Raw genomic sequence first — 27,441 nt, forward strand, 5'->3', positions numbered from 1 at the left:
TATACACACATATACACTATATATACACTATATATATACATACACACACTATATATATACACTATATATATACACACTATATATATACATGTACACAATATATATATATATACACATACACACTAAATATACACACATACACACTATATACACTATATATATATATATACACACATACACACTATATATACACTATATACACATACGCAATATATACACTATATACACACATACACAAAATATACACTATATATACACATACAAACTATATACAGTATATATACACATACACACATACACACAATATACAGTATATATGCACATACACACATACACACTATATATACACTATATATACAGTATATATATACATACACACTATATATTTATATACACACATATACACTATATATATGCACACACATAAACACTATATACACTATATATACACACTATTTATACATTATATACACACATACACACTATATATATATATATATATACACACAAATACACTATATATACACATATACAGTATATATACACATATACACTATATATATACACTATATATACACTATATATACACATATACACTATATATATATATATATATATATATATATATACACATATACACACTACATATATACACACATACACACTATATACACTACATATACACATATACACACTATATATACATATACACTATATATACACTGGATGGGCTATTTACAGATGGGCTATGTACAGGTGCAATGTCCCCATGCACAACGCGAGGTCCATACAAAAATGATTTGTCAAGATCCGTGTGGAAGAACTTGACTGGTCTGCACAGAGCCCTGACCCCAAACCCCATCGAACACCTTTGGGATGAATTGGAACGGCGACTGCGAGACGGGCCTAATCGCCCAACATCAGTGCCCGACCTCATTAATGCTCTTGTGGCTTAATGGAATCAAGTCCCTGCAGCAATGTTCCAACATCTAGTGGAAAGCCTTCCCAGAAGAGTGGAGGCTGTTATAGCAGCAACTCCATATTAATGCCCATGATTTTGGAATGAGATGTTGGACGAGCAGGTGTCCACATACTGTATAACACACACGTAGACTCCCTGTCCCTTATGCTTGCTCCTCCTCCCTCTTCCACCAATCACAGAGAAGCAGGAAGTGGTGGTCCAGGGTTTAAAGGTGAAAGAGGAGGAGGAGCCTATGGAGATTGACCCCCTGACCCCCAGCGTGACACCTGACCCTATCCGTCCCCCAGGGGAGCGAGCGGAGTCCGGGAGGGGTGAGAAGACACCCCCTCCACCTCTCCTCCCTAAAGAAGACCAGGATCTGTTCCAGAGAGATCTCTTCTCCCAGGACATCTCAGTCAAAATGGCCTCTGCTCTCCTTTACCAACTGTCAGGTACCCACAACACTCTAGAGCCTTTCACCAACTGTCAGGTACCCACAACTCTCTAGAACCTTCTACCAACTGTCAGGTACCCACAACACTCTAGAGCATTTCACCAACTGTCAGGTACCCACAACATTATAGAACCTTCTACCAACTGTCAGGTACCCACAACACTCTAGAGCATTTCACCAACTGTCAGGTACCCACAACATTCTAGAACCTTCTACCAACTGTCAGGTACCCACAACACTCTAGAGCCTTTCACCAACTGTCAGGTACCCACAACTCTCTAGAACCTTCCACCAACTGTCAGATACCCACAACACTCTAGGACCTTCTACCAACACTAGAACCTTCTACCAACTATCAGGTTTAGTTAATCAGGATCGCCTATTGGCTACCGCACAGGCAGCAGCTACTCTTCCTGGGGTCCACATGAACCATACAAATACATGACACAGGACAGAACAGTTATAGACAAGGACATACACAATAAAGACCTATATATTTTAAAGACACCAAGAGACAACAAAAATACTATTTACACACTATTCATATACTTCATATATCCAGCTAAATGAGAGCTTTAGAAAGAGGAGAGGTGCTGTGATTCAAGATGTTTAACCCCATAGAGGTGTTTCTGATGAGGTTTGTGTTCAGTGTATTATAGTGGTGTTTCTGATGGGGTTTGTGTTCAGTGTATTATAGTGGTGTTTCTGATGAGGTTTGTGTTCAGTGTATAAACCCATAGTGGTGTTTCTGATGGGGTTTGTGTTCAGTGTATTATAGTGGTGTTTCTGATGGGGTTTGTGTTCAGTGTATTATAGTGGTGTTTCTGATGGGGTTTGTGTTCAGTGTATTATAGTGGTGTTTCTGATGGGGTTTGTGTTCAGTGTATTATAGTGGTGTTTCTGATGAGGTTTGTGTTCAGTGTATTATAGTGGTGTTTCTGATGGGGTTTGTGTTCAGTGTATTATAGTGGTGTTTCTGATGGGGTTTGTGTTCAGTGTATTATAGTGTTGTTTCTGATGGGGTTTGTGTTCAGTGTATTATAGTGGTGTTTCTGATGAGGTTTGTGTTCAGTGTATTATAGTGGTGTTTCTGATGGGGTTTGTGTTCAGTGTATTATAGTGGTGTTTCTGATGGGGTTTGTGTTCAGTGTATTATAGTGGTGTTTCTGATGGGGTTTGTGTTCAGTGTATTATAGTGGTGTTTCTGATGAGGTTTGTGTTCAGTGTATTATAGTGGTGTTTCTGATGGGGTTTGTGTTCAGTGTATTATAGTGGTGTTTCTGACGGGGTTTGTGTTCAGTGTATAAACCCATAGTGGTGTTTCTGATGGGGTTTGTGTTCAGTGTATTATAGTGGTGTTTCTGATGGGGTTTGTGTTCAGTGTATTATAGTGGTGTTTCTGATGGGGTTTGTGTTCAGTGTATTATAGTGGTGTTTCTGATGGGGTTTGTGTTCAGTGTATTATAGTGGTGTTTCTGATGGGGTTTGTGTTCAGTGTATTATAGTGTTGTTTCTGATGGGGTTTGTGTTCAGTGTATTATAGTGGTGTTTCTGATGGGGTTTGTGTTCAGTGTATTATAGTGGTGTTTCTGATGGGGTTTGTGTTCAGTGTATAAACCCATAGAGGTGTTTCTGATGGGGTTTGTGTGTCTGTTTCAAGTGGATGCTAATAGATTATACAAGTGGTTAGGCATTTTTAACACACAAATCCAGTAGATAATTTCTCTTCAACCCTCAGCCATGAAAGACGGTGTTAGTTCTCTGTGTGCAGTTCAGGACAAGCCGTGCTGCTCTTGTTCTGAGCTGCAGCTTTGATAGGTCTTTCTTTGCTGCACATGACCACATTACCAGACAGTAATTAATACGGGGGACAAGACCAGAGCCCGAACAACCAGTACAGTGGATCTTTGTACCCACAACACTCTAAAACAGGGCTCTCCAACCCTGTTCCTGGAGAGATACCCTCCTGTAGATTTTAACTCCAATCCTGTTCCTGGAGAGAAACCCTCCTGTAGATTTTAACTCCAACCCTGTTCCTGGAGAGAAACCCTCCTGTAGATTTTAACTCCAACCCTGTTCCTGGAGAGATACCCTCCTGTAGGTTTGTGGGACAACATTCCACAGGCCACAATCAACAGCCTGATCAACTCTATGAGAATCTGTGACCAACAGATTCATTTCTGTATTCCCAGTCATGTGAAATCCATAGATTAGGCCCAAATGAATTTATTTCAATTGACTGAATTCCTAATATGAACTATAACTCAGTACAATCTTTGAAATTGTTGCATGTTGCATTTCTGTTTTTCTTCAGTGAGGGTCCATTATAATTTCTACACAGTTTCGTTTTGGTTTTAGTCATTTTAAAGTATATTGAGTTCATTTCCCCCGCAAATTTTGAATTAGAATTGTTTTTATTCAAATCACCGGTGAGCCGTATGTTTGACACCCCTGCTCTAGAACTGTCTACCAACTGTCAGATACAACCACCACACTCTAAAGAATTATGCTACACTCTAGAACCTTCTAACTACACTCTAGAACCTAACTACACTCTAGAACTTTCTACCAACTGTCAGGCACAACCACCCAACTCAACAGCCTTCTACTACACTCTAGAACCTTCTACAAACTGTCAGGCACAACCACCCCACTCAACAGCCTTTTACTACACTCTAGAACCTTCTACAAACTGTCAGGCACAACCACCACACTCTACAGCCTTCTACTACACTCTAGAACCTTCTACAAACTGTCAGGCACAACCACCCCACTCAACAGCCTTCTACTACACTCTAGAACCTTCTACAAACTGTCGGGCACAACCACCACACTCTACAGCCTTCTACGACATTCTAGAACCTAACTACCCTCTAGAACCTTCTACCAACTGTCAGGTACAACCACCACACTATACAGCCTTCTACGACACTCTAGAACATTCTAACTACACTCTAGAGCCTTCTACTACACTGTAGAACCTTCTACCAACCGTCAGGCACAACCACCACACTAAAGAATTCTGCTACACTCTAGAACACATATGTCAGAGTCAAGGCCCGCGGGCCACATCCGGCCCGCAAGAAGGTTTTTTACGGCCCCTGGGATGATCTTGATTTATTATTAGAACCGGCCCGCAGCAAGCCGGCAGCCCGCAGATCTTTTACACGCACCAATACTACATTTCCCACAATGCAAAGGTGACGCACCGAGCAGTAGGCTGCTTCATTTCAATATTTATTGGCACAGCAGTCGTCAGCATCACAGTAAAATTAACTTTCAGATACCCATCAAAAATGGCAAAACGGAAGGTGGATACTGAGAACCGGGGGTTTCAAACAAGGTGGGAGTCGGAGTATATGTTCACGAAGGTAGCTGGAAAACCTGTGTGTCTTCTGTGTGGAGAAAGTGTGGCGGTACTGAAAGAGTATAATCTGAGACGACATTATGAAACGAAACACGCGGACAAAAACAAGAATATGGACATGGAACAAAGGCTACAAAAGGCAGAGGAATTAAAACGAGGCCTCAAATCTCGACAGGCTCTGTTCAAAAAAGCCAAATCACAAGGCCAGGCTGCTGTCAAGGCCAGTTTTATTTTGGCAGAAGAGATCGCTAAATCAGCCCGGCCATTTACGGAGGGGGATTTCATCAAAAACTGCATGATTAAAGTTTGTGACGAAGTTTGCCCAGAAAAAAGGCAACTCTTTTTAAATGTGAGTCTGAGCAGAAACACCATTGCCGAGAGAGTAGACCAGTTGTCCATCAATCTAAAAGAGCAGCTTGTGAAAAAGGGAAAAGATTTTATTGCATATTCCTTGGCTGTGGATGAGAGCACCGACATTTCTGACATTGCCCAGTTGTCAATTTTCATCCGCGGAGTGGACTCCAACCTAAGCGTGACAGAGGAGTTTTTGGCTTTACGTCCTATGCATGGCACAACTACGGGGCATGATTTGTATGAAGAGGTGTCAAGATGTGTAAATGAGATGGAGCTGCCTTGGGAAAAACTCGTGGGTTTGACAACCGACGGAGCACCTGCGATGTGTGGACACAGGAGCGGACTGGTGGCGAAGATACGGGAAAAGATGCAAGAGGAAAACGCGACAGGTGAGCTGACAGCTTATCATTGTATCATACACCAGGAAGCGTTGTGCGGTAAAGCCTTGAAAATGGAGCATGTAATGAGCATCATCACGCGCACAGTTAACTTTATCAGAGCCAAAGGTTTGAATCACCGCCAGTTCAAGGCATTTCTGACGGAGTTAGAAACGGAGCATGGTGATTTGCCTTATCACACAGAGGTGCGATGGCTAAGCCAGGGAAAGGTGCTTCAAAGATGTTTCGAGCTTCGTGAGGAGATTTGTCTGTTCTTGGACAGCAAAGGGAAAGACACAACACAACTCCGAGACGAAATGTTTCTGTGTGAAATGGCTTTTCTGTGTGACATTACGAGTCATCTGAATGCAATAAACTTGCAGCTGCAGGGTCGGGATCGTGTCATCTCTGATATGTACAGTACAGTGAAGGCATTTAAAACCAAACTGACTCTGTGGGAGACGCAGATGCGTAAAGAAAATTTGAGCCACTTTCCCAGCTGCCAGACCATGAAAGAGAAGCTCTCTACCAGTGCGTTCCCGAGCACACAGTTGGCTGATAAAATAGGTATGCTTGCCGCTGACTTTCGACGCCGATTTGCTGACTTTGAAGCACAAAAAAGCAGGTTGGAACTGCTCGGTAACCCATTTGCTGTTGACGTGGAAAGCTCACCACCAAACCTCCAAATGGAGTTGATTGACCTCCAATGCAATGATGCACTGAGGGCAAAATATGCGGCAGTGGGTGCTGCGGAGTTCGCCCGTTTCCTCCCCGGCACAATGCCCCAGCTGCGCATCCAGGCTGCTCAAACGTTGTCTATGTTTGGCAGCACATACCTGTGTGAACAACTGTTTTCTTTGATGAACCTGAACAAAACATCACACAGAAGTCGACTTACTGCTGAACACCTCCACTCAATTCTGAGGATTTCTTCAGCTCAGAGCCTTACCCCGAACATTGATGAACTTGTGGAAAAGATGGGACACCACCAAGTATCACCCTCAACCTCAAACAAGTGAACATTACTGTGCAATCACATATTTAGAGTTTTTACTCAGTTCAAGTTTAAAAGTTAAAATTTAATATTTGTTTTCACTGCATGTTACTTCTCCTTAAACAAAGTGTTGTTTTTGATTAATAGATTTTTGCACTTTATTTTTTTGTATTTCAATCCAATTATATTTTAAAAATATTTCAGTTGAGTGGATGATAGAAAATTGCTATTATTGTTTTTTCTTTGAAGTAAATTTAGCCCACTTTTGCTAAAATAGAAAATATAGTCTACTGATGGTGCCTTGAATACCGGTTTCTTTCATTTAATGTTCATGTTATGGGGATATTTATATAAAGGAAATTTGTCTTTTGTGTCTGTTGAAAATTAAAGATTACTGACAGAGCCATAAGAAAATATTGCTTTATTTATCTGATCATATTGTAATATATTTGTTAGGTTTTCAGTAGGTTCAATTAGGTTCACTAGACTATATGCGTCATTTAAAAATTTTTCAATGAACATTCGAACAGTCCGGCCCTCGTCTTGTAGCTGATTTTTTTATTTGGCCCTCCGTCCATTTGACTTTGACACCCCTGCTCTAGAACCTTCTACCAACTGTCAGGTACAACCACCTCACTCTAAATAATTCTGCTACACTCTAGAACCTTCTACCAACTGTCAGGTACAACCACCTCACTCTAAATAATTCTGCTACACTCTAGAACCTTCTACCAACTGTCAGGAACAACCACCTCACTCTAAATAATTCTGCTACACTCTAGAACCTTCTACCAACTGTAAGGTACAACCACCTCACTCTAAATAATTCTGCTACACTCTAGAACCTTCTACCAACTGTAAGGTACAACCACCACACTCTACAGCCTTCTACGACATTCTAGAACCTAACTACCCTCTAGAACCTTCTACCAACTGTCAGGTACAACCACCTCACTCTAAATAATTCTGCTACACTCTAGAACCTTCTACCAACTGTCAGGTACAACCACCTCACTCTAAATAATTCTACTACACTCTAGAACCTTCTACCAACTGTCAGGTACAACCACCTCACTCTAAATAATTCTACTACACTCTAGAACCTTCTACCAACTGTAAGGTACACACAGTATACACTTGCATGTACAAAACATTAAGGACATCTTCATAATATTGCCCTCAGAACAGCCTCAATTCGTCGGGGACTCTACATGGTGTTGAAAGCGTTCCACAGTGATGCTGTCCCATGTTGACTCCAATGCTTCCCACATTGTACCAAGTTGGCTGGATGTCCTTTGCAGTGGTGGACCATTCTTGATACACACAAGAAACTGTTGAGCGTGAAAAACCCAGCAGCGTTGCAGTTCTTGACACAAACCGGTGCACCTGGCACCTACTACCATACCCTGTTCAAAGGCACTTCAATATTTTTGTCTTGCCCATTCACCCTCTGAATGGCAAACATACACAATCCATGTCTCAATTGTCTCAAGGCTTAAAAAAGATTTATTTAACCTGTCTCCTCCCCTACATCTACACTGATTGGATTCACCTGGTCAGTCTCAGGGAAAGAACAGGTGTTCTTGATGTTTTGTCCACTCAGTGTATATCAAATGTTAACCACAATGTTATTGTTGCATTCCCAGAGTTTGTCATTAAAGCGTTTGTGTCCGAAATTATACCACAAAATGTAGCCGTGAAATGCTACAGCAGTCTAGGTAACTAAATGTAGCCGTGAAATGCTACAGCAGTCTAGGTAACTAAATGTAGCCGTGAAATTCTACAGCAGTCTAGGTAACTAAATGCTACAAAAGTCTAGGTAACTAAATGTAGCGTGAAATGCAACAGCAGTCTAGGTAACTAAATGCTACAAAAGTCTAGGTAACTAAATGTAGCTGTGAAATGCTACAGCAGTCTAGGTAACTAAATGCTAAAGCAGTCTAGGTAACTAAATGTAGCTGTGAAATGCTACAGCAGTCTAGGTAACTAAATGTAGCTGTGAAATGCTACAGCAGTCTAGGTTACTAAATGCTATTGCAGTCTAGGTAACTAAATGCTACAGCAGTCTAGGTAACTAAATGTAGCCGTGAAATGCTACAGCAGTCTAGGTAACTAAATGTAGCCGTGAAATGCTACAGCAGTCTAGGTAACTAAATGCTACAAAAGTCTAGGTAACTAAATGTAGCTGTGAAATGCTACTGCAGTCTAGGTAACTACATGCTACAGCAGTCTAGGTAACTACATGCTACAGCAGTCTAGGTAACTACATGCTACAGCAGTCTAGGTAACTACATGCTGCAGCAGTCTAGGTAACTACATGCTACAGCAGTCTAGGTAACTACATGCTACAGCAGTCTAGGTAACTAAATGCTACAAAAGTCTAGGTAACTAAATGTAGCTGTGAAATGCTACAGCAGTCTAGGTAACTAAATGCTACAGCAGTCTAGGTAACAAAATGTAGCTGTGAAATGCTACAGCAGTCTAGGTAACTAAATACTACAGCAGTCTAGGTAACTAAATGTAGCGTGAAATGCTACAGCAGTCTAGGTAACTAAATGTAGCTGTGAAATGCTACAGCAGTCTAGGTAACTAAATGTAGCTGTGAAATGCTACAGCAGTCTAGGTAACTAAATGTAGCTGTGAAATGCTACAGCAGTCTAGGTTACTAAATGCTATTGCAGTCTAGGTAACTAAATGCTACAGCAGTCTAGGTAACTACATGCTACAGCAGTCTAGGTAACTAAATGCTACAGCAGTCTAGGTAACTAAATGTAGCCGTGAAATGCTACAGCAGTCTAGGTAACTAAATGTAGCTGTGAAATGCTACTGCAGTCTAGGTAACTAAATGCTACAGCAGTCTAGGTAACTAAATGCTACAGCAGTCTAGGTAACTAAATGCTACAGCAGTCTAGGTAACTAAATGTAGCGTGAAATGCTACAGCAGTCTAGGTAACTAAATGTAGCTGTGAAATGCTACAGCAGTCTAGGTAACTAAATGTAGCTGTGAAATGCTACAGCAGTCTAGGTAACTAAATGCTACAGCAGTCTAGGTAACTAAATGTAGCTGTGAAATGCTACTGCAGTCTAGGTAACTAAATGCTACAGCAGTCTAGGTAACTAAATGTAGCCGTGAAATGCTACAGCAGTCTAGGTAACTAAATGCTACAAAAGTCTAGGTAACTAAATGTAGCTGTGAAATGCTACTGCAGTCTAGGTAACTAAATGCTATTGCAGTCTAGGTAACTAAATGCTACAGCAGTCTAGGTAACTAAATGCTACAGCAGTCTAGGTAACTAAATGCTACAGCAGTCTAGGTAACTAAATGCTACAGCAGTCTAGGTAACTAAATGCTACAGCAGTCTAGGTAACTAAATGTAGCGGGAAATGCTACAGCAGTCTAGGTAACTAAATGTAGCTGTGAAATGCTACAGCAGTCTAGGTAACTAAATGTAGCTGTGAAATGCTACAGCAGTCTAGGTAACTAAATGCTACAGCAGTCTAGGTAACTAAATGCTACAGCAGTCTAGGTAACTAAATGCTACAGCAGTCTAGGTAACTAAATGTAGCCGTGAAATGCTACAGCAGTCTAGGTAACTAAATGCTACAAAAGTCTAGGTAACTAAATGTAGCTGTGAAATGCTACTGCAGTCTAGGTAACTAAATGCTACTGCAGTCTAGGTAACTAAATGCTACAGCAGTCTAGGTAACTAAATGCTACAGCAGTCTAGGTAACTAAACGCTACAGCAGTCTAGGTAACTAAATGTAGCTGTGAAATGCTACTGCAGTCTAGGTAACTAAATGCTACAGCAGTCTAGGTAACTAAATGTAGCCGTGAAATGCTACAGCAGTCTAGGTAACTAAATGCTACAAAAGTCTAGGTAACTAAATGTAGCTGTGAAATGCTACTGCAGTCTAGGTAACTAAATGCTATTGCAGTCTAGGTAACTACATGCTACAGCAGTCTAGGTAACTAAATGCTACAGCAGTCTAGGTAACTAAATGCTACAGCAGTCTAGGTAACTAAATGCTACAGCAGTCTAGGTAACTAAATGCTACAGCAGTCTAGGTAACTAAATGCTACAGCAGTCTAGGTAACTAAATGTAGCGGGAAATGCTACAGCAGTCTAGGTAACTAAATGTAGCTGTGAAATGCTACAGCAGTCTAGGTAACTAAATGTAGCTGTGAAATGCTACAGCAGTCTAGGTAATTAAATGCTACAGCAGTCTAGGTAACTAAATGCTACAGCAGTCTAGGTAACTAAATGCTACAGCAGTCTAGGTAACTAAATGTAGCCGTGAAATGCTACAGCAGTCTAGGTAACTAAATGCTACAAAAGTCTAGGTAACTAAATGTAGCTGTGAAATGCTACTGCAGTCTAGGTAACTAAATGCTACTGCAGTCTAGGTAACTAAATGCTACAGCAGTCTAGGTAACTAAATGCTACAGCAGTCTAGGTAACTAAATGCTACAGCAGTCTAGGTAACTAAACGCTACAGCAGTCTAGGTAACTAAACGCTACAGCAGTCTAGGTAACTAAACGCTACAGCAGTCTAGGTAACTAAACGCTACAGCAGTCTAGGTAACTAACATTTGGCTCTTGTTTCTCTTCAGAAAAAGTCTGCAAAGCCAACGAGCTGAAAGAAAACGGATCCTTCTCTAGTCCTGTGGCGGAGAAGCCCCTTACACACACGCCCTCTGCCCGCCCGAACCAGCGGGACCTTACTCAACCCTCCCCAGACAAACCACAGCACGGTAGGCGATGTTACGCACGCCTCTATGAAGAGGGAACGCAACACCCTGCTACAACTAAACTCTCTGTGAAGTGAAAAAGGTATGGACTGTAGGTGCGAGTAAGAATGACACAGGCAGAATGTGGTACCGTTTACAAGGACTTTATTCCTTTACACGGTAATATGGGGAAAAGGGGCTGGACGGAACCAAAGCAAAGAAAGTACATCTCAAAGCCCCCCCCTCTCCTATCTTACCTGCCTACCCACTTTTACCTAATTTAGCACCACCTGGTGCCCTAACCAAAATACAGGGGGTGGTCCGCCCAGGTCTTACCTAGTGTGCCTAGACAGTGAATATACTACGGGTATATGTATGCCCGCGGGCCTCTTGCCTAAGCACTCCCAAGGTGCCTTCCCCTTCTCCCCTGGGAACAAATGAAACAGGATATTAAACAATTTCACAAACAAACTAAGAAACAAAGGACATCAACTAAGCTCTACCTGAGCAACAAACTCAGAACATACCCACTCTCAGCAATGAACTCCCAGCACAATCAACCTCCAGCAAATATCTCTATAGTGAACAATCGCTCTGCAATGACCTCCCAGCAAATCTCTCTCACATTCAATCTCTCTGCAATGACCGCCCAGCAAAATCTCTCTCTCCTGAACAGAACACTGGCTTTTATATAGCTTCAGATTGAATGTGTAACTGGAGACAGTTGTGTCTTGACGAGGGGGCGGGGTCAGCTCTCCAATTAGCCCTGGAGTCAACCAATCAGCTGCTTGAGGGATTTCAGGAAGCCATTTCCTGAAATAAACACATGCAAATACACAAACTACAACACATAAACTGGGGGACGTAACAGGCGAACACACTGTCTGTGGTCCCTATGTAGGTAATATGGCACCGTATGAGGCACAGGCACTGGTTGAGTCATTAACAATAAAGCCTGTGGGGTTAGAGGTCAAATAGCACCCTGTGGGGTTAGAGGTCAGATAGCACCCTGTGGGGTTAGAGGTCAAATATCACCCTGTGGGGTTAGAGGTCAAATAGCACCCTGTGGGGTTAGAGGTCAAATAGCACACTGTGGTCAGAGGTCAGGGCTCAAATAACAGGCTCTAAAGTTAAAGGTTAATCAAGCACCTGTCCAGTAATCCTATTTGTTCTCACGCAAGCCGCCTTACCCCTCCTCCCTCTCTGTCTTACCCCTCCTCCCTCTCTGTCTTACCCCTCCTCCCTCTCTGTCTTACCCCTCCTCCCTCTCTGTCTTACCCCTCCTCCCTCTCTGTCTTACCCCTCCTCCCTCTCTGTCTTACCCCTCCTCCCTCTCTGTCTTACCCCTCCTCCCTCTCTGTCTTACCCTCTCTGTCTTACCCCTCCTCCCTCTCTGTCTTACCCCTCCTCCCTCTCTTTCTTACCCTCTCTGTCTTACCCCTCCTCCCTCTCTGTCTTACCCCTCCTCCCTCTCTTTCTTACCCTCTCTGTCTTACCCCTCCTCCCTCTCTGTCTTACCCCTCCTCCCTCTCTGTCTTACCCCTCCTCCCTCTCTGTCTTACCCCTCCTCCCTCTCTGTCGTACCCCTCCTCCCTCTCTGTCGCACCCCTCCTCCCTCTCTGTCGCACCCCTCCTCCCTCTCTGTCTTACCCCTCCTCCCTCTCTGTCTTACCCCTCCTCCCTCTCTGTCGCACCCCTCCTCCCTCTCTGTCTTACCCCTCCTCCCTCTCTGTCTTACCCCTCCTCTCTCTCCCTCCTATTCTCTCTGTCCCCTCTACTCTCTCTCTCTCTTTTTTCACCCTCTTTCCTCCCTCTCTCCCAGTAGTCAGTAGGTATAGGTGTCCAGTGTGTTCGTACCAAGCCCAGTGTCAGAGGAGTCTCAACCATCACCTGGCTTCACACACTTCTAAGACACACACCACCGGCTTCAACTACTACTACAGGTAACTACTACTACAGGTAACTACTACTACAGGTAACTACTACTACAGGTGACTACTACTACAGGTAACTACTACTATTACAGGTAACTACTACTACAGGTAACTACTACTACAGGTAACTACTACTACAGGTGACTACTACTACAGGTAACTACTACTATTACAGGTAACAACTACTACAGGTAACTACTACTACAGGTAACTACTACTACAGGTAACTACTACTACAGGTGACTACTACTACATGTAACTACTACTACAGGTGACTACTACTACAGGTAACTACTACTATTACAGGTAACTACTACTACAGGTAACTACTACTACAGGTAACTACTACTACAGGTGACTACTACTACAGGTAACTACTACTACAGGTAACTACTACTACAGGTGACTACTACTACAGGTGACTACTACTACAGGTAACTACTACTATTACAGGTAACTACTACTACAGGTAACTACTACTACAGGTAACTACTACTACAGGTGACTACTACTACAGGTAACTACTACTACAGGTAACTACTACTACAGGTGACTACTACTACAGGTAACTACTACTACAGGTAACTACTACTACAGGTAACTCACACCACCGGCTTCAACTACTACTACAGGTAACTACTACTACTACAGGTAACTACTACTACAGGTAACTACTATTACAGGTAACTACTACTACAGGTAACTACTACTACAGGTAACTACTACTACAGGTGACTACTACTACAGGTAACTACTACTATTACAGGTAACTATTACTACAGGTAACTACTACTACAGGTAACTACTACTACAGGTAACTACTACTACAGGTGACTACTACTACTACAGGTAACTACTACTACAGGTGACTACTACTACAGGTAACTACTACTACAGGTGACTACTACTGGTGACTACTACTACAGGTAACTACTACTATTACAGGTAACTACTACTACAGGTAACTACTACTACAGGTAACTACTACTACAGGTAACTACTACTACAGGTGACTACTACTACAGGTAACTACTACTATTACAGGTAACTACTACTACAGGTAACTACTACTACAGGTAACTACTACTACAGGTAACTCACACCACCGGCTTCAACTACTACTACAGGTAACTACTACTACAGGTGACTACTACTACAGGTAACTACTACTATTACAGGTAACTACTACTACAGGTAACTACTACTACAGGTAACTACTACTACAGGTGACTACTACTACTACAGGTAACTACTACTATTACAGGTAACTACTACTACAGGTAACTACTACTACAGGTAACTACTACTACAGGTAACTACTACGATTACAGGTAACTACTACTACAGGTAACTACTACTATTACAGGTAACTACTACTACAGGTAACTACTACTACAGGTAACTCACACCATCGGCTTCAACTACTACTACTACAGGTGACTATTACTACTACAGGTAACTACTACTACAGGTGACTACTACTACAGGTAACTACTACTACTACAGGTAACTACTATTACAGGTAACTATTACTACAGGTAACTCACACCACTGGCTTCAACTACTACTACAGGTAACTACTACTACAGGTAACTCACACCACCGGCTTCAACTACTACTACTACAGGTGACTATTACTACTACAGGTAACTACTACTACTACAGGTAACTACTATTACAGGTAACTACTACTACAGGTAACTCACACCACCGGCTTCAACTACTACTACTACAGGTAACTACTACTACAGGTAACTACTACTACAGGTAACTACTATTACAGGTAACTACTACTACAGGTAACTACTACTACAGGTGACTACTACTACTACAGGTAACTACTACTATTACAGGTAACTACTATTACAGGTAACTACTATTACAGGTAACTACTACTACAGGTAACTCACACCACCGGCTTCAACTACTACTACTACAGGTAACTACTACTACAGGTAACTACTACTACTACAGGTAACTACTATTACAGGTAACTACTACTACAGGTAACTACTACTACAGGTGACTACTACTACTACAGGTAACTACTACTATTACAGGTAACTACTATTACAGGTAACTACTACTACAGGTAACTACTACTACAGGTAACTCACACCATCGGCTTCAACTACTACTACTACAGGTGACTATTACTACTACAGCTAACTACTACTACAGGTGACTACTACTACAGGTAACTACTACTACAGGTAACTCACACCACTGGCTTCAACTACTACTACAGGTAACTACTACTACAGGTAACTACTACTAAAGGTAACTACTACTACAGCTGATTACTACTACAGGTAACTACTACTACAGGTAACTACTACTACTACAGGTAACTACTACTACTACAGGGGACTACTACTACTACAGGTAACTACTACTACAGGTAACTACTACTACAGGTGACTACTACTACAGGTAACTCACACCACTGGCTTCAACTACTACTACAGGTAACTACTACTACAGGTAACTACTACTAAAGGTAACTACTACTACAGCTGATTACTACTACAGGTAACTACTACTACAGGTAACTACTACTACTACAGGTAACTACTACTACTACAGGGGACTACTACTACTACAGGTAACTACTACTACAGGTAACTACTACTACAGGTGACTACTACTACAGGTAACTACTACTACAGGTAACTACTACTACAGGTGACTACTACTACTACAGGTAACTACTATTACAGGTAACTACTATTACAGGTAACTACTACTACATGTAACTACTACTACAGGTAACTCACACCATCGGCTTCAACTACTACTACTACAGGTGACTATTACTACTACAGGTAACTACTACTACAGGTGACTACTACTACAGGTAACTACTACTACAGGTGACTACTACTACTACAGGTAACTACTATTACAGGTAACTACTATTACAGGTAACTACTACTATAGGTAACTACTACTACAGGTGACTACTACTACAGGTAACTACTACTACAGGTAACTACTACTACAGGTGACTACTATTACAGGTAACTACTACTACAGGTAACTACTACTACAGCTAACTACTACTACAGGTAACTCACACCACTGGCTTAAACTACTACTACAAGTAACTACTACTACAGGTAACTACTACTACAGGTGACTACTACTACAGGTAACTACTACTACAGATGACTACTACTACAGGTAACTACTACTACAGGTAACTACTACTACAGGTAACTACTACTACAGGTGACTACTACTACAGGTAACTACTACTACAGGTGACTACTACTACAGGTGACTACTATTACAGGTAACTACTACTACAGGTAACTACTACTACAGGTAACTACTACTACAGGTAACTACTACTACAGATGACTACTACTACAGGTGACTACTACTACAGGTGACTACTACTACAGGTAACTACTACTACAGATGACTACTACTACAGGTGACTACTACTACAGGTGACTACTACTACAGGTAACTACTACTACAGGTAACTACTACTACAGGTGACTACTACTACAGGTAACTACTACTACAGGTAACTACTAATACAGGTGACTACTACTACAGGTAACTACTACTACAGGTAACTCACACCACTGGCTTAAACTACTATTACTACAGGTAACTACTACTACAGGTAACTACTACTACTACAGGTAACTACTATTACAGGTAACTACTACTACAGGTAACTACTACTACAGGTGACTACTACTACAGGTAACTACTACTACAGGTGACTACTACTACAGGTAACTACTACTACAGGTAACTCACACCACTGGCTTAAACTACTACTACAGGTAACTACTACTACAGGTAACTACTACTACAGGTGACTACTACTATAGGTAACTACTACTACAGGTGACTACTACTACAGGTTACTACTACAGGTGACTACTACTACAGGTGACTACTGTCGTGGAAATTTCCCAGTATTTACCAAATCATGAGAGCAAACCACACACAAGTCAGAGTTATCATAAAGTCCATCTTTAATTATATGAGCTCCACCACAACCCTGTGACTCTCAGATCAATTCAGTGTCTATAAATTAATTCTCTGAGAGTCCCTTACACATTGCAACTGAGATCCTTTATAGCAAAGACACACATAGCCAGACAGCATTGGCCATAATTTATCGTTCAGCTTTGTCTCCTAAACTATGTTCTTCTCTCAAACTCAGAACCATAAACCAATCCTCCAAATCAACAGCCATATATCAAATCCATCCTATCTTGACAAGATCACAGAGACACACTGACTGGCACACAGACATTGTGGAGCCAAGAGATATACGCTTGACCTCTCCCCTCTCTGCGGCCCAAGCAACTTAGTCTTGACAGAGAACAGATACTGCAACCCCGCCACAGTATTATACAAACACAACATTCTGATGAGAAGTAACTTACAAACATATGATGAATATAAAACATCTTACCTATGTTACCAACTAATTCTGATTATTCCCCAACACTACTACTACAGGTGACTACTACTACAGGTAACTACTACTACAGGTGACTACTACTACAGGTGACTACTACCACAGGTGACTACTACTACAGGTAACTACTACTACTACAGGTAACTACTACTACAGGTAACTACTACTACAGGTGACTACTACTACAGGGGACTACTACTACTACAGGTAACTACTACTACTACAGGTGACTACTACTGGTGACTACTACTACAGGTAACTACTACTATTACAGGTAACTACTACTACAGGTAACTACTACTACAGGTAACTACTACTACAGGTAACTACTACTACAGGTGACTACTACTACAGGTAACTACTACTATTACAGGTAACTACTACTACAGGTAACTACTACTACAGGTAACTACTACTACAGGTGACTACTACTACAGGTAACTACTACTACAGGTAACTACTACTACAGGTGACTACTACTACAGGTAACTACTACTACAGGTAACTACTACTACAGGTAACTCACACCACCGGCTTCAACTACTACTACAGGTAACTACTACTACTACAGGTAACTACTACTACAGGTAACTACTATTACAGGTAACTACTACTACAGGTAACTACTACTACAGGTAACTACTACTACAGGTGACTACTACTACAGGTAACTACTACTATTACAGGTAACTATTACTACAGGTAACTACTACTACAGGTAACTACTACTACAGGTAACTACTACTACAGGTGACTACTACTACTACAGGTAACTACTACTACAGGTGACTACTACTACAGGTAACTACTACTACAGGTGACTACTACTGGTGACTACTACTACAGGTAACTACTACTATTACAGGTAACTACTACTACAGGTAACTACTACTACAGGTAACTACTACTACAGGTAACTACTACTACAGGTGACTACTACTACAGGTAACTACTACTACAGGTAACTACTAATACAGGTGACTACTACTACAGGTAACTACTACTACAGGTAACTCACACCACTGGCTTAAACTACTATTACTACAGGTAACTACTACTACAGGTAACTACTACTACTACAGGTAACTACTATTACAGGTAACTACTACTACAGGTAACTACTACTACAGGTGACTACTACTACAGGTAACTACTACTACAGGTGACTACTACTACAGGTAACTACTACTACAGGTAACTCACACCACTGGCTTAAACTACTACTACAGGTAACTACTACTACAGGTAACTACTACTACAGGTGACTACTACTATAGGTAACTACTACTACAGGTGACTACTACTACAGGTTACTACTACAGGTGACTACTACTACAGGTGACTACTGTCGTGGAAATTTCCCAGTATTTACCAAATCATGAGAGCAAACCACACACAAGTCAGAGTTATCATAAAGTCCATCTTTAATTATATGAGCTCCACCACAACCCTGTGACTCTCAGATCAATTCAGTGTCTATAAATTAATTCTCTGAGAGTCCCTTACACATTGCAACTGAGATCCTTTATAGCAAAGACACACATAGCCAGACAGCATTGGCCATAATTTATCGTTCAGCTTTGTCTCCTAAACTATGTTCTTCTCTCAAACTCAGAACCATAAACCAATCCTCCAAATCAACAGCCATATATCAAATCCATCCTATCTTGACAAGATCACAGAGACACACTGACTGGCACACAGACATTGTGGAGCCAAGAGATATACGCTTGACCTCTCCCCTCTCTGCGGCCCAAGCAACTTAGTCTTGACAGAGAACAGATACTGCAACCCCGCCACAGTATTATACAAACACAACATTCTGATGAGAAGTAACTTACAAACATATGATGAATATAAAACATCTTACCTATGTTACCAACTAATTCTGATTATTCCCCAACACTACTACTACAGGTGACTACTACTACAGGTAACTACTACTACAGGTGACTACTACTACAGGTGACTACTACCACAGGTGACTACTACTACAGGTAACTACTACTACTACAGGTAACTACTACTACAGGTAACTACTACTACAGGTGACTACTACTACAGGGGACTACTACTACTACAGGTAACTACTACTACTACAGGTGACTACTACTGGTGACTACTACTACAGGTAACTACTACTATTACAGGTAACTACTACTACAGGTAACTACTACTACAGGTAACTACTACTACAGGTAACTACTACTACAGGTGACTACTACTACAGGTAACTACTACTATTACAGGTAACTACTACTACAGGTAACTACTACTACAGGTAACTACTACTACAGGTGACTACTACTACAGGTAACTACTACTACAGGTAACTACTACTACAGGTGACTACTACTACAGGTAACTACTACTACAGGTAACTACTACTACAGGTAACTCACACCACCGGCTTCAACTACTACTACAGGTAACTACTACTACTACAGGTAACTACTACTACAGGTAACTACTATTACAGGTAACTACTACTACAGGTAACTACTACTACAGGTAACTACTACTACAGGTGACTACTACTACAGGTAACTACTACTATTACAGGTAACTATTACTACAGGTAACTACTACTACAGGTAACTACTACTACAGGTAACTACTACTACAGGTGACTACTACTACTACAGGTAACTACTACTACAGGTGACTACTACTACAGGTAACTACTACTACAGGTGACTACTACTGGTGACTACTACTACAGGTAACTACTACTATTACAGGTAACTACTACTACAGGTAACTACTACTACAGGTAACTACTACTACAGGTAACTACTACTACAGGTGACTACTACTACAGGTAACTACTACTATTACAGGTAACTACTACTACAGGTAACTACTACTACAGGTAACTACTACTACAGGTAACTCACACCACCGGCTTAAACTACTACTACAGGTAACTACTACTACAGGTAACTACTACTACAGGTGACTACTACTATAGGTAACTACTACTACAGGTGACTACTACTACAGGTTACTACTACAGGTGACTACTACTACAGGTGACTACTGTCGTGGAAATTTCCCAGTATTTACCAAATCATGAGAGCAAACCACACACAAGTCAGAGTTATCATAAAGTCCATCTTTAATTATATGAGCTCCACCACAACCCTGTGACTCTCAGATCAATTCAGTGTCTATAAATTAATTCTCTGAGAGTCCCTTACACATTGCAACTGAGATCCTTTATAGCAAAGACACACATAGCCAGACAGCATTGGCCATAATTTATCGTTCAGCTTTGTCTCCTAAACTATGTTCTTCTCTCAAACTCAGAACCATAAACCAATCCTCCAAATCAACAGCCATATATCAAATCCATCCTATCTTGACAAGATCACAGAGACACACTGACTGGCACACAGACATTGTGGAGCCAAGAGATATACGCTTGACCTCTCCCCTCTCTGCGGCCCAAGCAACTTAGTCTTGACAGAGAACAGATACTGCAACCCCGCCACAGTATTATACAAACACAACATTCTGATGAGAAGTAACTTACAAACATATGATGAATATAAAACATCTTACCTATGTTACCAACTAATTCTGATTATTCCCCAACACTACTACTACAGGTGACTACTACTACAGGTAACTACTACTACAGGTGACTACTACTACAGGTGACTACTACCACAGGTGACTACTACTACAGGTAACTACTACTACTACAGGTAACTACTACTACAGGTAACTACTACTACAGGTGACTACTACTACAGGGGACTACTACTACTACAGGTAACTACTACTACTACAGGTGACTACTACTGGTGACTACTACTACAGGTAACTACTACTATTACAGGTAACTACTACTACAGGTAACTACTACTACAGGTAACTACTACTACAGGTAACTACTACTACAGGTGACTACTACTACAGGTAACTACTACTATTACAGGTAACTACTACTACAGGTAACTACTACTACAGGTAACTACTACTACAGGTGACTACTACTACAGGTAACTACTACTACAGGTAACTACTACTACAGGTGACTACTACTACAGGTAACTACTACTACAGGTAACTACTACTACAGGTAACTCACACCACCGGCTTCAACTACTACTACAGGTAACTACTACTACTACAGGTAACTACTACTACAGGTAACTACTATTACAGGTAACTACTACTACAGGTAACTACTACTACAGGTAACTACTACTACAGGTGACTACTACTACAGGTAACTACTACTATTACAGGTAACTATTACTACAGGTAACTACTACTACAGGTAACTACTACTACAGGTAACTACTACTACAGGTGACTACTACTACTACAGGTAACTACTACTACAGGTGACTACTACTACAGGTAACTACTACTACAGGTGACTACTACTGGTGACTACTACTACAGGTAACTACTACTATTACAGGTAACTACTACTACAGGTAACTACTACTACAGGTAACTACTACTACAGGTAACTACTACTACAGGTGACTACTACTACAGGTAACTACTACTATTACAGGTAACTACTACTACAGGTAACTACTACTACAGGTAACTACTACTACAGGTAACTCACACCACCGGCTTCAACTACTACTACAGGTAACTACTACTACAGGTGACTACTACTACAGGTAACTACTACTATTACAGGTAACTACTACTACAGGTAACTACTACTACAGGTAACTACTACTACAGGTGACTACTACTACTACAGGTAACTACTACTATTACAGGTAACTACTACTACAGGTAACTACTACTACAGGTAACTACTACTACAGGTAACTACTACGATTACAGGTAACTACTACTACAGGTAACTACTACTATTACAGGTAACTACTACTACAGGTAACTACTACTACAGGTAACTCACACCATCGGCTTCAACTACTACTACTACAGGTGACTATTACTACTACAGGTAACTACTACTACAGGTGACTACTACTACAGGTAACTACTACTACTACAGGTAACTACTATTACAGGTAACTATTACTACAGGTAACTCACACCACTGGCTTCAACTACTACTACAGGTAACTACTACTACAGGTAACTCACACCACCGGCTTCAACTACTACTACTACAGGTGACTATTACTACTACAGGTAACTACTACTACTACAGGTAACTACTATTACAGGTAACTACTACTACAGGTAACTCACACCACCGGCTTCAACTACTACTACTACAGGTAACTACTACTACAGGTAACTACTACTACAGGTAACTACTATTACAGGTAACTACTACTACAGGTAACTACTACTACAGGTGACTACTACTACTACAGGTAACTACTACTATTACAGGTAACTACTATTACAGGTAACTACTATTACAGGTAACTACTACTACAGGTAACTCACACCACCGGCTTCAACTACTACTACTACAGGTAACTACTACTACAGGTAACTACTACTACTACAGGTAACTACTATTACAGGTAACTACTACTACAGGTAACTACTACTACAGGTGACTACTACTACTACAGGTAACTACTACTATTACAGGTAACTACTATTACAGGTAACTACTACTACAGGTAACTACTACTACAGGTAACTCACACCATCGGCTTCAACTACTACTACTACAGGTGACTATTACTACTACAGCTAACTACTACTACAGGTGACTACTACTACAGGTAACTACTACTACAGGTAACTCACACCACTGGCTTCAACTACTACTACAGGTAACTACTACTACAGGTAACTACTACTAAAGGTAACTACTACTACAGCTGATTACTACTACAGGTAACTACTACTACAGGTAACTACTACTACTACAGGTAACTACTACTACTACAGGGGACTACTACTACTACAGGTAACTACTACTACAGGTAACTACTACTACAGGTGACTACTACTACAGGTAACTCACACCACTGGCTTCAACTACTACTACAGGTAACTACTACTACAGGTAACTACTACTACAGGTAACTACTACTACAGCTGATTACTACTACAGGTAACTACTACTACAGGTAACTACTACTACTACAGGTAACTACTACTACTACAGGGGACTACTACTACTACAGGTAACTACTACTACAGGTAACTACTACTACAGGTGACTACTACTACAGGTAACTACTACTACAGGTAACTACTACTACAGGTGACTACTACTACTACAGGTAACTACTATTACAGGTAACTACTATTACAGGTAACTACTACTACATGTAACTACTACTACAGGTAACTCACACCATCGGCTTCAACTACTACTACTACAGGTGACTATTACTACTACAGGTAACTACTACTACAGGTGACTACTACTACAGGTAACTACTACTACAGGTGACTACTACTACTACAGGTAACTACTATTACAGGTAACTACTATTACAGGTAACTACTACTATAGGTAACTACTACTACAGGTGACTACTACTACAGGTAACTACTACTACAGGTAACTACTACTACAGGTGACTACTATTACAGGTAACTACTACTACAGGTAACTACTACTACAGCTAACTACTACTACAGGTAACTCACACCACTGGCTTAAACTACTACTACAAGTAACTACTACTACAGGTAACTACTACTACAGGTGACTACTACTACAGGTAACTACTACTACAGATGACTACTACTACAGGTAACTACTACTACAGGTAACTACTACTACAGGTAACTACTACTACAGGTGACTACTACTACAGGTAACTACTACTACAGGTGACTACTACTACAGGTGACTACTATTACAGGTAACTACTACTACAGGTAACTACTACTACAGGTAACTACTACTACAGGTAACTACTACTACAGATGACTACTACTACAGGTGACTACTACTACAGGTGACTACTACTACAGGTAACTACTACTACAGATGACTACTACTACATGTGACTACTACTACAGGTGACTACTACTACAGGTAACTACTACTACAGGTAACTACTACTACAGGTGACTACTACTACAGGTAACTACTACTACAGGTAACTACTAATACAGGTGACTACTACTACAGGTAACTACTACTACAGGTAACTCACACCACTGGCTTAAACTACTATTACTACAGGTAACTACTACTACAGGTAACTACTACTACTACAGGTAACTACTATTACAGGTAACTACTACTACAGGTAACTACTACTACAGGTGACTACTACTACAGGTAACTACTACTACAGGTGACTACTACTACAGGTAACTACTACTACAGGTAACTCACACCACTGGCTTAAACTACTACTACAGGTAACTACTACTACAGGTAACTACTACTACAGGTGACTACTACTATAGGTAACTACTACTACAGGTGACTACTACTACAGGTTACTACTACAGGTGACTACTACTACAGGTGACTACTGTCGTGGAAATTTCCCAGTATTTACCAAATCATGAGAGCAAACCACACACAAGTCAGAGTTATCATAAAGTCCATCTTTAATTATATGAGCTCCACCACAACCCTGTGACTCTCAGATCAATTCAGTGTCTATAAATTAATTCTCTGAGAGTCCCTTACACATTGCAACTGAGATCCTTTATAGCAAAGACACACATAGCCAGACAGCATTGGCCATAATTTATCGTTCAGCTTTGTCTCCTAAACTATGTTCTTCTCTCAAACTCAGAACCATAAACCAATCCTCCAAATCAACAGCCATATATCAAATCCATCCTATCTTGACAAGATCACAGAGACACACTGACTGGCACACAGACATTGTGGAGCCAAGAGATATACGCTTGACCTCTCCCCTCTCTGCGGCCCAAGCAACTTAGTCTTGACAGAGAACAGATACTGCAACCCCGCCACAGTATTATACAAACACAACATTCTGATGAGAAGTAACTTACAAACATATGATGAATATAAAACATCTTACCTATGTTACCAACTAATTCTGATTATTCCCCAACACTACTACTACAGGTGACTACTACTACAGGTAACTACTACTACAGGTGACTACTACTACAGGTGACTACTACCACAGGTGACTACTACTACAGGTAACTACTACTACTACAGGTAACTACTACTACAGGTAACTACTACTACAGGTGACTACTACTACAGGGGACTACTACTACTACAGGTAACTACTACTACTACAGGTGACTACTACTACAGGTAACTACTACTACAGGTAACTACTACTACAGCTGACTACTACTACAGGTAACTACTACTACAGGTAACTACTACTACTACAGGTAACTACTACTACTACAGGTGACTACTACTACAGGTAACTACTACTACAGGTAACTACTACTACAGGTAACTATCACACACACACTATGATGATCATTGCCCCTCCCCTTTTAGGTGTCACGTGTGCGGGTTCGAGCTGGAGGGGTGGAGCCTGTTCCTTGGTCACATGACGGAGCACAGTGAATGGGAGCGCGATGCGTTCACTCTCCGCTGCAGTGTGTGTGATCACTCCACCAGTGAGGAGCGGGCCATGAGGGCTCACGCCAGCTCTCACACACTTGGAGAGGCAGCGAGCCAAGACTACCTACAGACACACCTGTTGGCAGGCCACACCCCCAAAGACTTACCTGATGGAAGAGACAGCCCACAATCTGGAGAGCTCAGGTGAGGGTTAACCACTAACTAACTAACTAACTGACTGACTAACTAACTAACCAATGAATTAACTAACTGACTAACTAACTGACCAACGGATTAACTACTGGTTCACTAACTAATGAACTAACTAACTAACTACTGGTTAACTAAGTAACTAACCAACTAACTAACTAACTAACTGGCTGACTGACTACTGGTTAACTAACTAACTGGCTGACTGACTACTGGTTAACTAACTAGCAAACTGACTGATAACTGACTGACTACTGATTAACTAACAAACTAACTAGCTGACTGACTACTAACTAACTTAGTAACTATCTGACTGACTGGCTGAGTGTTAACCAGTGTATACTACTGCCTTACCTTACTGCTTTCTCCTCTATCCTAACCGTTTACTACCTCTCCTCTCCTCGTCTCCTTACCTTACTGCTTTCTCCTCTATCCTAACCGTTTACTACCTCTCCTCTCCTCGTCTCCTTACCTTACTGCTTTCTCCTCTATCCTAACCGTTTACTACCTCTCCTCTCCTCGTCTCCTTACCTTACTTCTTTCTCCTCTATCCTAACCGTTTACTACCTCTCCTCTCCTCTCTCCACTACTCTCCTCTCCTCCTCTCTCCACTACTCTCCTCTCCTCACCCCTCCTCTCCTCCCCTCCTCTCCTCACCCCTCCTCTCCTCCTCTCCTCTCCTCACCCCTCCTCTCCTCACCCCTCCTCTCCTCTCCTCCTCTCCTCACCCCTCCTCTCCTCACCCCTCCTCTCCTCCTCTCCTCTCCTCTCCTCACCCCTCCTCTCCTCTCCTCTCCCCCCTCCTCTCCTCCTCTCCTCTCCTCTCCCCCCTCCTCTCCTCTCCTCCTCTCCTCACCTCTCCTCTCCTCACCCCTCCTCTCTTCACCTCTCCTCACCCCTCCTCTCCTCTCCTCTCTTCCTCTCCTCACCCCTCTCCTCTCCTCCTCTCCTCACCTCACGCCTCCTCTCCTCTCCCCATCACGTGTTCCTCTGGTTGCCAGTCAACCTCTCCTCTTTCTTCCCTCCTTCCGTCTCAGACTTCCTGTTTTGTGGGTTTGGAGTAGAGTACACTGATGTTGTGGTGTAGGTCGTCTAGTGTGTGTTTTGGCCTGTGTTTCTGTGTGTGTGTGTGTTTCTGTGTGTGTGTGTGTTTCTGTGTGTGTT

The 27,441-nt window shown here is 41.5% G+C and overlaps 1 protein-coding gene across 3 annotated transcripts in view; it reads left to right on the top strand.

The window, feature by feature from the left end:
* LOC110531324 (uncharacterized) overlaps positions 1-27,441 on the top strand; it is a 55,767-nt gene that overhangs the window by 22,366 nt on the left and 5,960 nt on the right. For 2 of the 3 annotated variants that reach the window (XM_090183349.1, XM_090183347.1), the window contains exons 6-9: positions 1,162-1,413; positions 11,121-11,261; positions 13,060-13,180; positions 26,002-26,271. In XM_090183349.1, coding sequence (XP_090039475.1) covers positions 1,162-1,413; positions 11,121-11,261; positions 13,060-13,180; positions 26,002-26,271 — 784 coding nt within the window. The remainder of the gene's footprint in view (positions 1-1,161; positions 1,414-11,120; positions 11,262-13,059; positions 13,181-26,001; positions 26,272-27,441) is intronic. The other variant, XM_090183348.1, reaches the window with a different exon arrangement.

Source organism: Oncorhynchus mykiss, chromosome 9, assembly GCF_057628025.1.
Source record: "Oncorhynchus mykiss isolate SJ-2025 chromosome 9, ASM5762802v1, whole genome shotgun sequence".
Lineage (NCBI taxonomy): Eukaryota > Metazoa > Chordata > Actinopteri > Salmoniformes > Salmonidae > Oncorhynchus > Oncorhynchus mykiss.